At 37.7% G+C, this 17,193-nt stretch overlaps 1 protein-coding gene across 10 annotated transcripts in view; it reads right to left on the bottom strand.

Moving 5' to 3' along the window:
* Nucleotides 1–1,632: 1,632 nt before the first annotated feature.
* The window catches only part of PARD3 (par-3 family cell polarity regulator), a 445,695-nt gene continuing 430,134 nt past the window's right edge, over nucleotides 1,633–17,193 (bottom strand). For all 10 annotated transcript variants that reach the window (XM_054273679.1, XM_054273683.1, XM_054273680.1 and 7 more), the window contains 3 exons: nucleotides 16,604–16,724; nucleotides 7,230–7,357; nucleotides 1,633–3,845 (listed from right to left, as the gene is read on the bottom strand). In XM_054273679.1, the coding sequence (XP_054129654.1) occupies nucleotides 3,452–3,845; nucleotides 7,230–7,357; nucleotides 16,604–16,724 (643 nt within the window). In that variant the 3' untranslated portion in view covers nucleotides 1,633–3,451. The remainder of the gene's footprint in view (nucleotides 3,846–7,229; nucleotides 7,358–16,603; nucleotides 16,725–17,193) is intronic.

Genomic DNA, 17,193 nt, shown 5'->3' with positions numbered 1-17,193 from the left:
CTTCCAAGGAGGCCCATAAGAAGAGGGGAAATAGGTTTTTTGAGAAAGGCTGCAGTATTCTGCATTAGTAATATTAAACTTTCCCAAGGAATTTCAATAGCATTAACAAATTATTTTGATAAAATGCAGGAGGCTTTGCAGATGGTTTTCTCAGGGTTTCAGCAGAGCAAGCTGTACACCCACTCCTCGATGTTGTGAGCTCCCTTACAGTCTGTCCTGTGACCATTCTCAAATATACTAATGTTACAGACTTAATCTCATAATGGTAATGCATCCACAAACAAATTACTGCAGTAATGTGGTTAGCTCAATTAACTTTTGAATCTATTCACTAGGCAGAACTAAAGGTCATTTTCTATTAAAATATCTCCCTCCCACTTCCTTATCACCCTTTGCAACTTATGGGAGTTAATATTAGAAATCCTGTCTACACTATGTCAGGAAGAAGACAGGGTGACAAAGCCAGAAAAAGACCTTATTCTTTACTAACATAACACAGACACAGCCCAAAGAGAACATCTGCCTTCTTTCATGAACACATCTAATTATGGTAAATTGTTAACACCTTGAAGAGGAGTTTCATAGGAGAGTAAACTTTAACATATGCCATCCTCACACATAAAACATCCTGTACTTCATACTTTTCCAAACACATGCCCTTTTTCCTACAACAGTTTATCAAAGGCCTTGTTTTGAAAAGGACTTCAACCTGTTTTCTATTCCTGTGGATGCATTTTTATAGCGCTTGCAATTATTTGCCAGTGCAAATAAATCTGCAGAAATGCCAAACTATGTAATCTGGGAATGCAGTCAGGAGATGAGACAGCAAGGCCTGCAAAACTGCAAATGCAATTATTTCCCCATGCCCAAATGCAAGACACTACAATTTAAGTCTTTTGGAAAATCCTGCCTTTACTTTATTTGGGCACTGAAAGCTGCCTGTCCACCCTACAGCTCCTGTTGCTCTTCCCCTTGAGATCCCACACTAAAGTCACAGTGAATAATTTGACACTGTTATTGCCATGGCAACACCTTGATGTCATGCATACACAGAATCATGATTGACATTCCTGCAGTAACCAACAAAATGAGAAATGAGGGGAAGAAGGAGAAAACCAGACTCAGCTCCAATACTAATGGGGGAAACAGAGGATTATTGGCACTGTAAATATTGCTTTATTCATAAATCTGCCTTCTACCATTTTCCACCATGCCAACATTCCTGTGAAGGGCTCCCATCAGACCCCAAAACACAGAAAAAAATGCAGAGGGGTTTCCGAACACATGCCTGGATTCGGCCAGATTGCAGTGGGTGTCCTTCTGACAGTGCTGTCCTTGGGCAAAGGACTCCATGCTACAGAAAAGGAGATTTTTGCCACTGAGGTTAGTCTTAAAAATGTGCCTCTTAAATGTCATTGGTGTGCCCTAAAATAACACAACACATTAAACAATGCAGGTTTTGCCTCTGAGGACAGCCTTCAGATGCTCAGATGGGCTGTAAACTTTTCTCTTTTTACTTTTCTCTTTTCTTTTCTTTTTTATTTTCTTTTCTTTTTTCTTTTCTTTTATTTTCTTTTTTTTTTTCTTTTCTTCTCTTTTCTTCTCTTCTCTTCTCTGGATCACACACACACACACACACAAACCATTAGGAATAGTATAAAACAACATCTGTTGGGAATTTTTTGAACTCAATATCTGCAGCAGTTTTCCTAGGGGTCTACAGGCAATACCAAGACAAGGATGGAAACAGCCTTTTATTCTAAATTTCATATGTACAAGGAAAGCCATTTTACACAGTTTTGTAAATTCTGTGTAAAAAAGCTACTGTCATCCAACGTCACTGTGCTTACAGTAAAAACTTTTAAACATGGAGTACATTATTAACAACAAAAACTGTTAACAAACAGGCATAAAAGACACAGATATGTGTGCTGATATTTCACATACATTCTAGAAATGAGTTGGCGCAAAAATAAAATGTGCCAGTAAAAAAAAATAGGCTTTTTTTTTTTTTTTAATCACGCAATACATGATTTTTTTCTTGCTTTCTCTCCTTTTTTTACACAATATGCTGAGATCCATTCTCAAGCCTTTTCACATCAGGATTTGCAGGCACTTCAGCAACCCAGCTATATTTTTTACAATACATGAAGTTCAGACCAACAAACAGAAAAACAGCTGCTGCAAAAGAAATTCTCATATCCCATATGCACATTCAAATATTACTCTCTGCTAGAGCAATCATTTTCTTAGTAATTTTTGGATACTGACATGTTTTCAGGATGACATGTAACAGCTTTTCTCCATTTATCTCTCATTCATGTACTTAAAGGTTTCTTTTTAATGTAGCATCACGATGTAACAATATGGTATATGGAAGCACAAAGGAAATTGTCCACAAAGATTCACAATGCCTAAAAAGAGGGAATTGTTCTCTTTACAGGTATTTGATCCAAAGAAAAACTTTGATTTCCTCTGCTCTTACTTGGAGCTATCTCCAAAATTTGTCCAAAGACTACTGTGTACTAGATGAGCTGACATGACACCCTCCCTAGTTCTTTTCCCAGATACAAATGTCATATGACCAAATTAATTTAGAAGCAAAGCAAAGCAGAACTCAATTGCATGTGTGTTCATAATTTCCCATCTTTAATAAAATAGTGAAATATACTTATCAAAGGCTTCCCCGTGTCTGTATAAATAATCTCTCTCCAGTTATTTCATTTGTAATGGACTGTGCATTAAGATTATAAGGCAATTGGAACAGGATTCTCAGGATAACTGAAAGCTTAATATTGTTTTCCTCATGAGTCAGGATAAAGGCTTTTTTAATAAGCTCAGAGTGGGGAGAGAGAGAAAAAAAAGAGTGCATATGTGCATAATAGAAGAAGGAGAGTTTTTCAGCATATAGACACTTAAATATTGATCAACAAAGACTGGTAATGACTCCACCATAAAACATATCAGAACTCCAACTGCAATTCAGAGTAGAGCTCAGCCTTATCCACTCAAGAGCGATATGTACACCTCCTTCTGACCCGAGAGAAATAATACAGGACATGTCAATGCTTCCTTCAACCTCAAATTCATTAATTTTATGCCACATTTTATGGTGCAATAGGTCACTGCAAAGTAAAACACATTACAACAAATCCTAGCAAAAAGCCATTGACAGCTACAGGACTGGGCTACAGAACTGGGAAGGCAGGGACAGCGCTGCTCACTTCCACTATGATTGTCAAATGGTGGAATGCCCTTCCATGGATTCAACACTTGGGACAGAACGGCAAAGACGTAAGGCCCACCAATGCTTTGCCCAGATTTCCAAAGGCACTGAAATAGAAAACGGATATATTCCTTAGTACCATCAGCGTAAAAAGCTTTCAAAATAGAAGTCTTTATATGAAAATGTTCCTTATTGCATGGTAAGTTGATCCTCCTTTTCTTCACCTCAGGAGTAGAACGGTCTTCCCTTTTCTGGTGTTTGCAACCTGTTCAGCCTCGCTACCTGAGATGGTGAAGGCGGTACATCTTGTCTGAAAGGACCTTTAGCAGGGGCATAATTAGGGTCCTGAATTTTCTTATACGAGTCATAGTTGCTAGGCCCTTCAGAAGAAGTTTTTTTTTTCAGTTGTTGTTCTTTCCGCCTCTGCTCTTGACGGAGCAGTTCTTGTGTTTCTAGCATCACCCTGGCATTAAAGCCATGTCCCCCCATGTAGCCATTCCTTGATCCCTGGTAGCTGGAATATCTGGGATTTTCCTTCGCAGTCTGGAACCCTTCTCCAGGGGAATAATTCTGCTCCCAGGAGTCTTGAGATACAGAACTGGCATTTTTCCTGCTTTGCCTGAAAAGAAAAATGAAAAAGGTTTTTAAGACAAATGTTCTGGTTCACCTTTGACTGTTATTGACAACAATCACTGGAAAGAAAATGGCTTCTGCCATGCCATCAGCTTTTGCCCAGAGATGGCATTCTCTAGAAGTCACTTTCTAGAGTTGCAGTTCTCTTCTGCCCCAAAATAATTTCTTGTCTCTTTTGTTGGGAGAACAATTCCTAGAGAGCTGAACTATATTTCTAGGCCTCTGCAGGAGGAATATGCCATGAAAACCCATCCAGCTACAATTACCCTCATGTTCTCAAGAAAAGTGTTACAATTTGGTTGCAGACTAGGAAAGACCACAGGTGTTTCTGTGCTTCCTAGGAATGCAGGTAACAGCCAGCCATTTTAAAGTCACTCATGAAAGATTGATACTTGATTATTTAAACAAGTGCAACAGGCAGATCCTTAAAACACCTGCCCTAACACTGCACAAGTCAGAAGGTAAAGCCCATTACTGAGAGGTAGTTCCAGTTTCTTCCTCCCATGTCCAGAACTAAGGAATTTTGTGCTATCAGGAGTGTTTCCCAGTCTGCTATAGCTTTCATAAAAGAAGAGGCAGAGATAACATTTTTTACTCATTTTTTGGCTCCAGGGAGTAGATAAATAGGCCAAATACACACAGGAATTACAAATTCTTATCTCTTTTCACAATAAATCACCACATTATTTTGAAGACAGATTATGGTTTTGAAATAACTTTAATTTACTATCAAACTGCTAGATGCTTGTATGAATTTAAAATAAGATTGGTGGTGATAAAGTAAAACAATTTTGTGCTGCAGCAAAAGAGATACCCACTTTGAGATTAAAATTAGAGTATGAGAATCAAGCAATAAAATAAAATATATTGCGACATAAATCAATAAGAAAATAATTTAGTTGTTTATATATGGCTTGGTTTTTCATGTCATCACATATGACAGTGTGGCCTCATCCAATGAATATGCAGTGGAGAGACAGGAGAACTGGAAAATTTTCCTACCATTACTAAAAGTAAAAAGTCACCTAATGTTTTTGCAATCTTCCTTCTACATGTATAATTTGAAAATTACCATATCTACCTTATTTCATAAGTGATTCTGAGGCCTCTGGATGAAAAATATTATGCAAGATGAATGTGAATTATTGCAGAAAAAGTTACAACATAATGTAAAGTCTTACAAAATTTTTATAGCTGTTATTGGTAATCTCATATCCAACTTTGCCAAAGCAACAATGCTTCTGAGTCATGTTTTATCACTCCCTGGAACAAGAGCAAATTGAATGAACCTCTGTAGGCTACGAAACTGTCAGGTTCCTGATCTAGAGCAAGATAAATTTTAAGTAATACAAAATTAACATGGAGTCAAACCTTGCTCTTACAGTTTCACATGGGACAAGAGGATGACTAGTTGAACTAATTTAATTTACTGACTGTTTTCTGGTACTTGTTCAAAATTAGTTGGCACACTTTCCCTGTCTTTCTGGGAAGTTCCTTTAAAATTGACTCAAGAGTTTATTTGCCTTCAGTACTAAAGATCTGAACGTGCAAAGGGGAAAAAATAGGAGGCTCTTAGAGAATTCACAGGATGAAAGACAACAACGCTCAAGAATGAAGCCAGTGTACAAATTTCAATCCTTACAAAATCATGCTTGCAACACTGAGTTTTCAGAGTAACAGTAGGATTTCTTTAAAGATCAGTCACAGTGTAGGAACAGTTTGTAAAGCTGGAGAACTCAATGCCCCAGGTTGTTATAGGAGTACTGTGGTATTTACAGTGCTGAACCTTAGCCCTGCAGTTCTGTCTGCTCTCAGCACAGCAGAAACACCCAGAGCGCTCAAACTAATCCATTAAATTATCATTAATTACACAGTAACATGCATTGCTAGATTGCTAGCCATTTCTCATGTTGAAAACCACCTTGAGTAAAGTTCTCAGTAACTCTTTTCAAGACAAGTATTTCTATGAGCTGTTCTATGATCTATTTTTCATATTTCTTGTTGATTAATTTTCTTGTAGATTAATTTTCACCTTAGAGTTTTTAATTTCTGCCACTGAACAGCACTGCAACTGATTCCAACTTTTAAATGCTACCAGCCATTGTGAAGAGGGGAAGCAAGTTTTAAGCATAATAGTTTTAAAACTATAAATTAACATGGTTGAGTGAGGCTAGCATAACTGAAAGAGAATTTCTTAGGAGAAACAATATGACATTAATAGGTGTGGTCAGTTCCAAAGGAAGGCAGAGATAAAAAGAAGAGAGGATGTAAAGATTTTCAAGATGAGAAACTAACCATCTCAGAAAACACAGGAACTTTACATTTCCCTTTCCCACCTTCCAAACTTAACAGTAAAAAATTTACACTGAAAAGTGTTAAAGCATTTGAAAATCTGAAACTGTTTTATTTTCAAAGATACTGCTAAGATAAGAGTTCATGGCTAGATAACTTTGCTATAAGGCTTATATTTGTTTCCAAAAAAAGAGTTAGACCTGGTTAAACATATCTTGTCAAAACGTTTTTTTTTTCCACACCATTTCCACACAAGTCATGAAAAATAATACAGCCTTATTTGAAAGCAATTTGACACCAAGCTCTGGTGTAAATTATTCTCCATTCAACCATTGCTGATATTTCAAAATGCAAAGAATATTTGCATAATGCTTAACTATGAGAGTTAATTTGTAATACAAGCTGGCTAAACTTCTATTAATTCTTAAAATAAATATCAAGTAAAGGCCATTTTGCCCAAACAACTAGTCCTTTAAAACACCTACTATTTTAAAAAAACATAGCTTTGTTTACACAAAAAAATCAATTAATTTTCAGCATTCTATATCTATTAAAAAATGTATATATGCAGACTTGAAGACCTTTGGTTTCCTGGGTGATTTTCGCAGTTCCATGTTTTTCTGTTGGAGGTCTTGAAATTTTTTTCCCCTTTTAATTTTTTTGCATAGTAATATCTCAAAGATAGAATTTCTACCCAGTAAGGAATTAGGCAAGAGAAAAAAAAATCATCTGACATATCAAAATGGGACACCTCATGTCATGCTCAGGAGACTTTTGTAATTGCAGAAGATTAAACTGGATGGTGTCCCACAAAGAATAGGTTTGTTTAAATATTTCAATTCTATTGGGTGCTGAATGTCATCAAATTCCCCTGAAATCAGCTCTGAAGAAATTCTCTGAAGTAATTCTCAGCTACCACATGCTCTCACTTAAGAAATTCTATGCCTCTTCCACAGTGAATACATTCCACCCGACATCGATGCTGAACAAAAGTGTCTGCACAAAGTCTGACATTTTCCACCACAAATGAAATTAGCTGCAGGCTCCTAGGCACAGAGAGCTTTGGGGGTTCCCATACCTGGGCAAGGAGCTGTACTGGCGCTGGGCTTGCTGGAAACTCTCCCGTTCCTCCTGCCGCTGCCGCTGCATTTGGACCTCCACTGACACGGAATGCCGGCCACTCTGTGAGTATGTCTTGGTGTTTGGCTGCAAAACAAAATGAAAGTGTCTTAGACAAAGCAGGAAAACACCCACAAAAGAGCTATCATTTAAGTTGCTATTGTACAAAGACAGGGATACTTGTTTTAACATGCAGTTCAAGCAGCTCTTGCACAATAATTAGGGTAAATTCTGACCTGTAACAGTGGCCTGTGCTACAAATTCTGTTTCTGAGATGTATGAGCAAAGAATCATCCAGAATGGGTTAGGCTTGTACGACAACACTGTAATTTAAATTAAGTCAGTGGAACAGATTTTCAGACTGTAAGTTAGCCTAGCCATGTTAATGCCAAGTTCTACACCCCCCTAAGGATTGGAGGGGGGAAGGAGCACAGCAGCTCCTTTGAACCTCCCAAACCACTCAAGTGATGCTCTGCCTTAGTGGAACCATCCTACTTTTCAGTTGGCCCAAAGACTGGGAAAACATTTTCTGGTTCAATATGATCAAGTAGATAAATTCAGCAAGTCTCTTGTGGTCAATGAGGACTCCTGTATCACTGAGTAGGATCTTGATGAGGTGACAATTTGAAACGTTGAAGCCAATACTAAAAGCAAGTGAAAATGGATGGTCTTTGGCTGGATTCAAACTTTGGACCATGGAAAAGTTTACTTTTGTAGAGATACCTATCACTTTCTTCAGATTTTGTGATTTCATTTTGCAAAATAAAGTGTCACAAAAATCAAAGAATGCTATGGGCTTTTCTTGTTATTTTACTAATAAGGTTTTGCCTACAAAGAAACAGAGCATTGTTTTTTTTCCCCTTAAAATTACCAGTGCTATTCAAAATATGTAAGTTTAAATATGGGGAAGTCAGGGAGCATAACCCCTTGTCTGGGTTAAAGCCTGGGACTGAAAGAGCTTGTCTCAGACTTACTTTTGAAAAAAGCATGTTTTGCCTTTTTATCTCTGCTTTTCCTCAAAACAAACATCTCATGGGGTTTTTTTCCATTATAATTCTGCAGCAGAAAGAGATGGCTCACAAATATATGCAAGAGAAAAAAGCTTTCCAAAAGCTTTGCATAGAAGACAAGTTTTAGAAACTAGAGTTGTCATTTGTGTCTGACTATAGTCCTGCACCTGCAAGTAGCCAGAAACAACAAGTTTTAAACAGGTGTACAACTTTTAGAAATTTGTTGTCAATGAGAAGGCACTTCAGTCAGAGCATCAGTCTCAGCTCAGTTTTTAACGGATACAATTTGCCCATTATAAGAAGATTACTGGCTGATAGAATCAGAATGTGAAAGCACAGAGTAGAAAAAACAGTGAACCCATTTAAGAGAATCCTCAATGTAACAGTAATGTCTATTTCAGAATAGGTTACTTTTTACTCTGTAAAAACCTCAGTAAAACAGCATTTCTAATGAAAAAATGCTTTAGGAATGGTGAGATGAAGCAACAAATTGAGAAAACAGAATCATGTGTCAGCCTTGTGGGAAATTTTCTTAGAGATGAATAAGCTGTACATATGTATGTCCAAACCAACAACCCCCACAGAGATTTCCCACTATATTAAATAAGGGCTACACATACAGAGCAGCATTTCAGTTATTGCATATGTCAACATTTCTAACTTTCTTGACTTTATTGAGAGTCTTCTGACATTTGGTATTTTATTGAAGGGCTCAGTTATGGAAGGGAGTGATTACCTGAAAATCATAGGGTTTATTTGTGAATTCTCTCCTGTGTGGTTATAAGCAGCTTACAGCAAACCAGAGGGAAACTCAGAAGTTCCCATATCAACCTCCCCATAAAGAATAAAAACATTTAAACTAAGATTTTACAGCCAATCTCCTAATTTCATGGGTTTCACTTCAACAACATTGGAAAGCTTGCAGCTACATTATGTCATATGTGAGAAAGTAGTTATCACAGATAAGACATGAAATCAAAATTGCTTCTCTTTATTTGAAAACAGTTTCACTTTTTTCAGTTGGCTGTAAATATAATGGATTAAAGAATTTGACAGCACAGAGAATGGTTAAATCACCAAAAAGGTGGAGATAGGATTGAGCTGCTGCTCCGTTTAGGTTTATACAGGACAATAAAATGCATCACCTAGAAAGCACACACACACGTGTGGAGAGATGAAGTTACCACAAGAGCCTGCAGTAAAGTGACAGAGGCTCTGAAAGTCCTGATGCAGTATGAATGGACTAAGATCAAAATGTAACTTCAGAGATATTTCTTTTTAATGCACCGAGGAACCAATGGTTCAATAGAGGCAGGAGCTGTCACTCCTGTCTGCCTGCTATAGTGCATGGCCAGAGTGACAGGATCTGAGGAGTCAGGTCTGGATTCTCTGCAGTTCAGAAAGAATTTCATCTAATGGATGACATTTATAATTGGATGGGTCTAAAGGCAAACATCTCAAATCCATTATCTGATTTACTGAAGGTATGCCCTGTTAAACTAAGGGGATTTGCAATACTTAGCTAATCTGGAAAGGACATAAATTTAGTCTGAATGAGTCTGAATGTTGTTCACATCTAAAATAAGCTGTTCATATAATTGAATCTATTATCTCATTTCCAAAAATATGTCAATGACACAAAAATCCTCCCTTTGTATGCAATCATAAATTCCATATCATAACATATATACACATAGACAGGTACATTCAACCATCTTATTAATGAAAAAGCAGTTCTTTCAAAACTTTTCATTCAAAACCTCAGTGATACCATTGTGAATGCCCTTGATATATGGTTATGATGCTATAAAGACTTCCATTTGGAAGACTTTTATATTCCATTTTGGACCCTTCACTTGCTCAGTAAAACACAAATCTCCATACAGTGATATAACTTTTCAATGTGCTGTTGATTAAAGTAACTGAACAAAAAATATTTATACAATAAGTAACTTTACTCTTCAAAAACAAATTGGTAATTTTGTCTCAGGTCTCATAGTATGCTTTTATACAGATATATTTTCATAAAATCCATTCCTAAACATACATCTATATAAATACCCAGTTCATTTATGTTAGCATAAAATGGAGAAAATTAAGAAAAAGAATGTTGCACTATTTTCAGATCTTTCAACAGAGCAAAAAAATGTGTCCAAGGAACACACGTAACACAGTAATTATAACACTGATATCAACACAAGGCTAAGTACAATTATAACAACCTGAAGCCATCCAACAAAGCTGGCAACAGCTCGGTCCTCACAGAACAGATTGATAAGAACTCTGGCCTTGCTTGCAATGAGATGTATGACAAGCACTGACCTTTTAAATTAGGATGTGGTCAAGGCCACAATAACAATCAAGTCTGAGTTATACAAATAAATGTATGTTCATGTCTTCCACAATACATTTAAGTGGCAATGATAGTGCATTCAGCATTGTTAAACAACATTCAGCACATAATACTGTGCTTTAAGATAGATGAAATTACACAGCTCTCTTCCCAAAGATGCATTAATTTAAAACCAGGACTGCAAAGTTTAAAGTTTCTACCTTCTTATTTTATGCAAACAACGTTTTTTGTTATATGTTCTGTTACAGAGAGTAGATCTGTAACAGAACAGGAAACCCTCATGCCTCAAGTTGCAGTGACCATTATCAGCAGTGTAGGGCAAGATATTTTAGGGACAAAGGTCCCTCCTCTCTTTTCCTACCTATCCCTTTCCCTATCCCTATCTCAAGCTGCTCACACAGCTTCTGTCCCTGCACTGTGGCATTGGTACCCACACAGGGTAGTGCTGTGTGGCGGCAGCAGGGATCCCTCAGGAATGGCACAGACCAAAGCTGCCACTGAATTACAGAGAGGAGATCATGGGGCCATCCAGGGCTTTCCAGGGAGACCCAGCCAGTTCAGGTGACAGGAGATCTGCCAATGGCAGTGACAGACCTATCTGACAGCCTAGAGCCACAGGGACAAGCTGGCAGAAGTGCTTACTCACTCACAGAACTCTTTGGGTTGATACAGAAATAGTTAACAAGGAGATTACTAAAGGAGCAGGTCCCTTAGTATGTTCCCAGCTATTAAAAAAACCCCACTATTTTATTAAAATAAATGCGCTAATTTTTTTCCCCCTAGATTAAGCTCTGTGTTTAACCAAGAAGTTCCAAGTTCACCTGGGAACTTGGCAGGCACACGGCCCCCCAAAAGTCTGTGGTTCTCATAGTGCAGCACTAATTAGAAATAGATAAGATTAAATGACCTTGCCTGCTTTATGTGTAAATGTACTTGGCACAGAAGACAGACAATCCAGTAACTGGGTATATCAAAATTCAGAATGATAAAAAACATTCAGTGTCTCAGGGACATGTCCTTGAAAACTATTTTTACTTCCATCTTTGTGTTTATGTTGCTATGGTGAACAGAACATATAACAGCATGTCTTTTAAAAATTGCCAACAGGTGCATGTATTAACTCAAGCAACGTGTAATAAGAAAATCCCATCCCTTTCTGTACCTTTCTGTGGTGTATATGTAGGAAGCTGAGCAGAATGGAACAATAATTTCTGTTCTCTATTAGGAACAGCAGAAGGAAAATCTTCAGTACGGCAAAAACAAACCACTAAGCCCTGAAATTCTACTTGAGGTATTTGTGCTCACTGTGAGCTATAAATATGGTTTTTTACTAACTAAAATGGCTTAATTTCATTTTAAAATCTTATATCTTCATTTTTTAATTTCAAATATATCAGTAGATAAAAGCTAGTGGGTAAAAAAGTTAAAAATAAAAAAAATGTTAAAGTTAGAGCCTAAACCTTAGCAAAAATTGCTGGTATTTTATTAAATCCTTTGAAGATTTGATATATAAAATGAATATTAACTGTACAGGTAAAGAGAAATTACCTGTGGATACACTTTCCTAAAAGTTATTATAATAATAATTTTGGTTTCCTCTCTGAAACAGATTGTGAGATAGGAGAAACTGCAATTTAGCTTCTAAAGTCTTTGTCTACTGCAATACTCCATTAGATATTGCCTAATATCTTGCATAAAATATCCTAAAATAGATGCTTGAAATGGATTAATGATAGAAAGAATTATTACAATATTTCTCTTTCTCACTAATATATTGAGTAATTCCACATAATTTACAGACTGATATAAACTTTATAATGTTTGTTTTGAATAAAGTCTGTTTTTCGTTTTTTCAGTTAATATTAATATGCTATGGTCAAAGTTATAGCAATAAAAATGTTTTCTAAAGAATCTTAGACTATTTAAAATTTAGTATGCTTTTGAGAAGGTCAAGGACTTGACTACAAGGATAAGAAATCAGTATATTAAACAGAATAAAAAGATTTTTTTTCTATAGAGACAAGACCTACACACCAACAAACAGTAGAAAATAGCCAAGCAGAAAAAAACTCCAGCCCTTCTGAGCCTTTAGTTATCAAGCCCTGTATAAATATATTATTAGGACTCCTGGAGTCTTTCCTCTATGAAAATCATATAATTATTTACTTTTCACAAATTTGTCCATGTAATTAAAGCTATACTCAGCCAAGTCAGGTAGTGTATATATTATGACCTAGTTAGCTGTTATCTTCAGAAAATCAAGCACATTTTTATTTGACTCCTAAATATTTAAAGTACATTTGGCTTAGCTGCTCTCTCAACACCAGATTTTTCCTGTCATTTAAATAGATCCAGGATGACTGGAGATGAATGTATTTGTGAATGGAATTTGCCACCTCCCATTTTCAGCACCAATTATTGTATTGAATATGATGAAATAAAGCACCAACTTTTGTCCCTCAAGCATCTTTGTGGACTTTTTTGGATCACTGGTGTGCTTCCACAAGCAGGACTGGCAAGCAGCTGTAGTGTTTTCCATGGATTTAAAATGCTCTTTTTTAAAATTGGATTGTTCACTCCCATGGCATTTAGGGCTACAGAGCTGTGGTTTTGTTATTGAAGGGGTGGGTGTGTCTGTTAATCAAGATGTGACTAGGCAGAGATACAAGATGAGGAACAAATTACAACCAAGTCCCCCAAAGTCTGGAACTGGTACAAGGTAAGCCTCAGCAGACCTAACACAATCCAGAAAAGCACAGAAAACACAGGCTCAGCTTTGGTACAAAACAGAAAAATCAGCCCCAAAAGAATCCTCATTGGTATAAAAGTGTCATAGCAACATCAAGGGCCTTAAATATTAGCAGACACACTGTAATTCCATGCAATTCTGCATGTCCAGATACACATTTCTGCACTTTGACTGGAATTAACACCAGCAGGATTAAAATGGATTAATTAAATTTTATGTTATTTTTATATTTTTTTTCCATGCAACATCAGGCCTATAGTATTGCCCTTGAAAGCCTCTTGTACCTCACTTTTTGAAGCACAAACACATAAAAAGCACCACATAAAAGAAAAAAAAGAAAAGCTATGATGCCTGAGAAAGTCATCCTAAAATAAACAAATGCAAAAATCTTTTCCATAAAGCTTTGGCTCAGCTTACAGAACCAGTGAATTTTAGACATGGCTGGATGTTGCAATATTTAGGCAGTTATTTAAACCCTAACAGTGTGTCATTCAAATGGCCTTGAGCAGAAATGTTATGCTGCTTAATAGACAGTGTCATCTCATTCCAGCACTATCACTTTTTGTGTCTGTTCAGCTGCCTGATGCTGTTGAACACTCACAGGCAGTCAAGTACTTTGTTTACTGGCAGGACAAACACAGTAGGGCAAAAAGTCCAATGCTGCTGCATTGCTCAAGAACAGAGAAATGACCTTCACCTGGTCAGCAGGGAGGGATGGGCAGGCACCCACAGGTACCACTCAGAGCCACTTGTGCTCCGTGGAATGAGATCTGCCTCCCACCCAGGGAGGAGGCTGAAGGTATCTGCCACAGGTAACTGGACTCCTGTGTCACAGGCCATTAATAATCTGGGAGGAATTGGAGTTGGTGAGGTTTACAGGACCATTTTTATAATATATTAGTAGGTTTCTGAGGCATTGAGCTCTTCTGAATGTCCTCAGAGCTGCCAGATTTCCATCAGCATCCATTACTTCCACTGCAAACTCCATGTTCATTTATACTTCCTTAAAGTAACCAACAATCCCCCATCACATCAGCACTTCACTCCCTGTCCTCAACCATCCCATCAGCTTAGTAATGAGAAATGCAAACTACTTATCACCTCATAGCACACACTTCTCCAAGGATGGGCTTTTCCTCTCTTTCTATCCAAACCAGGTCAGACTTGGCTGCTGCCTTGGGGCTCAGAGGCTTCTCTGTATGCAAAGCCTTTTGTTTATGTAGGCTGCACAACCCATCTCCCTCAGGTGAAAACTCTCTTTTCAACAATGGCCCGTGTACAGTTGCACTTTGCACTGCTGTGGTTTGGAACCAACAGCTCACAGATGGAGAAGACTGAAAACACACTGATGAATGTATCTAAGTATTTTCCTACACATGTATTATAAACCAATTCTGCATTTTTTTGGTGTCATCGGTATTTAATAACACATCTGGATCTGTTTTGAGAGGTTGTCTCAAGAAAGTCCATCATTTTAGACTAACATGTTAAAGTAGTACAACACACTGCTTAAAAAAGAGGGTATGGCTCTTTAAAACTGAAATAACTGTGAAGTGCTGAAATGGATGAGATCATTGCTTTATCCTTTCCAAGCATTGTGATCTTGAAAGGCTGGAGTACACGATGGAAAAATAAAATTATAACTCAAATAGAACTCTGGGCAACTTTTTTTTAAAGTACTTATCTAAAATAAAACATTTGGTCACCTTTGTATTTAACAACAGAGCAGCTCCTACAAAAGCAACAATAAGCTTCAGAACTAATATTAATACATTAAGCTGAATTAGTCACTTTGAGCTCATTTGCATGATCTGTAGAAGGGGAGTAAACAGAGAGATAACATTTGTTTGAATAACAGAAAATAGAAAGGTCAATGTTCTGACCCAGAATTTAGGAAATTATTCCATTCCTAAGGTAATCAGTCTGTCATCCAAATAATTCCCGTCTCATTCATTACAAGAAAGTATAATAAAAGCCAAGCTGACTGTCTAGAGTTGCTATGGCATTTAGATATACAACAATTTGGCCCATGACCTCCAGTAGTTAAGTTCTCAAGTCTTTAAGAGTGCAAGCTTTTCTCATACACAGTTTTCCCAAGAATGTTGCTGAAATCTCTCATTTGGAAACCAAACAGTAGATGATTTGGGTAACAGAAGGTATCAACTACACCCACCCCCAACCTACCCCAAATGGCCTAACTCCCTGTGATAAGCTAGTGCATTGTCTCCCCCACCTCAAACTGAAAGCATCTGCTCATAAAAAGAAATTTATATTATTTATTCCATTTCAGAGGAAATTAGATGTTTTCTAATACAAGAAAAGAGAAGCCTATATCCTGATACTGTTGTTCCCAGTGACTTCATACATGGACATGGTGGCTCTTTGGCTATTCTCACCTCAGTGTGCATGGCAATGCTGAGCAACAAAAACTCCAACTCACCACCCTCACCTGCTTCAGAGGAAGCTGTGAGAGATTCTACTGCTGTCATCACACAGTTCCCACTTTTTTGGGAACACAAATAAGTTGTTCGCTGTCTTTATCATGAAATTTTCAACAAAATTACAGGTTTTGCCTCATATTTAAAGGATCCTAATTTAGGATATGAAATTGATTAAAAAGCAGCACTAATTCATTCAATTATGTTAATCAAGATAAGCACAAGTATTTAAATAATTGTATCACATTACTGGATCAGTTTGAACAGGATTTAAAAGATCAATTAGGACATATATCTCAATACAGAACTGTCTCAGCTAATGTAAGTGTCAGAGTGGTACTACTGTAAAGGAGGCTCATCTCTCTTTTACTGTGAAAAGACATAGTTTTGCCTTTATGAAAATAACTAAACACAGTGATATTGCTTCAGAGAAAATAGCATTTACAAGGTTACATCTTCCATTATTTATTGTTAGTATATATTTTATTCTGGTTTTCCTTGGAACTTTCAGATCAATAGGTACTGCCTTTGATAGTAATCCAAGCAGTAACTCCCAGAGTCAAGGGTCTAACCACGGAGCAAATAATGCTGTCTGCACCCATGACAGATGGCTGAAGAAGTTTAGAACTGAACTAAACATCAATGAACCAGAAATGGGGATCACAGCAAGGGCAGAAGCGTGGAGGCAGAGCACCCTGCCTCCCTTCCGGCCTGCTCCCAACCCACCCAGGAGGAGCAGGAGCGAGCCGGGCGTGCCAGCTCCGGCAGGCCCTGCACACTCACCCAGGGCTGCTCGAAGCTGTACGTGCGTCTCCTGTCCTCCACGTCCTCGTCTTGCTTGGCCTGCTGGAACTCCTGGCGCAGGCGCTGTATCCGGTCGTGGTTGTTGGGGGTCGATCTGTTGCTGAAACAGGAAGGGTGGAAATGATCAATATACTTGGGAACTGCCACCTGGGACTGCTGCTGCAGTGCAGGATTGCAGACAGGAAAATGTGGGGGCCTGGATATAGGTATTGTTATGGAGAGAGTCCCTGTTAAGATCTATGTATTGTAAGATCTATGTATTAAATAAGTGGGTCCTTATGGAGAGAGTCCCTGTAAGATCTGTGTGGGTCTGAGTTACTCCGAACGAGCTACAGCTGCAAAGTCCTTAGTTGGGCAGCAGCTGTAGCTCGTGAAGGTAACTGGAATAAATAGGGGTGGGTCGAGAGCTCAGGAGGAGCCCCTGAGAAAATGCATGAAGAACTGTGCTGCAGAGAAGAACAGCTTGGTACAGTATGGGACTTGAGAAATATAAATACAACAAGAATACAACAGAAAATAATTTACAAGCATTTAGTCCGAAGATCTTTAGGTTTTTAAAGATTATTCAT

Source organism: Melozone crissalis, unplaced genomic scaffold (genome assembly GCF_028551555.1).
Source record: "Melozone crissalis strain CALT ecotype California unplaced genomic scaffold, PUWL_Pcris_2 ptg000016l_1, whole genome shotgun sequence".
Classification (NCBI taxonomy): Eukaryota; Metazoa; Chordata; class Aves; order Passeriformes; family Passerellidae; genus Melozone; species Melozone crissalis.
Note: the sequence above shows the minus strand (reverse complement) of the source record. Positions and strands in the feature narration are given on the sequence as shown.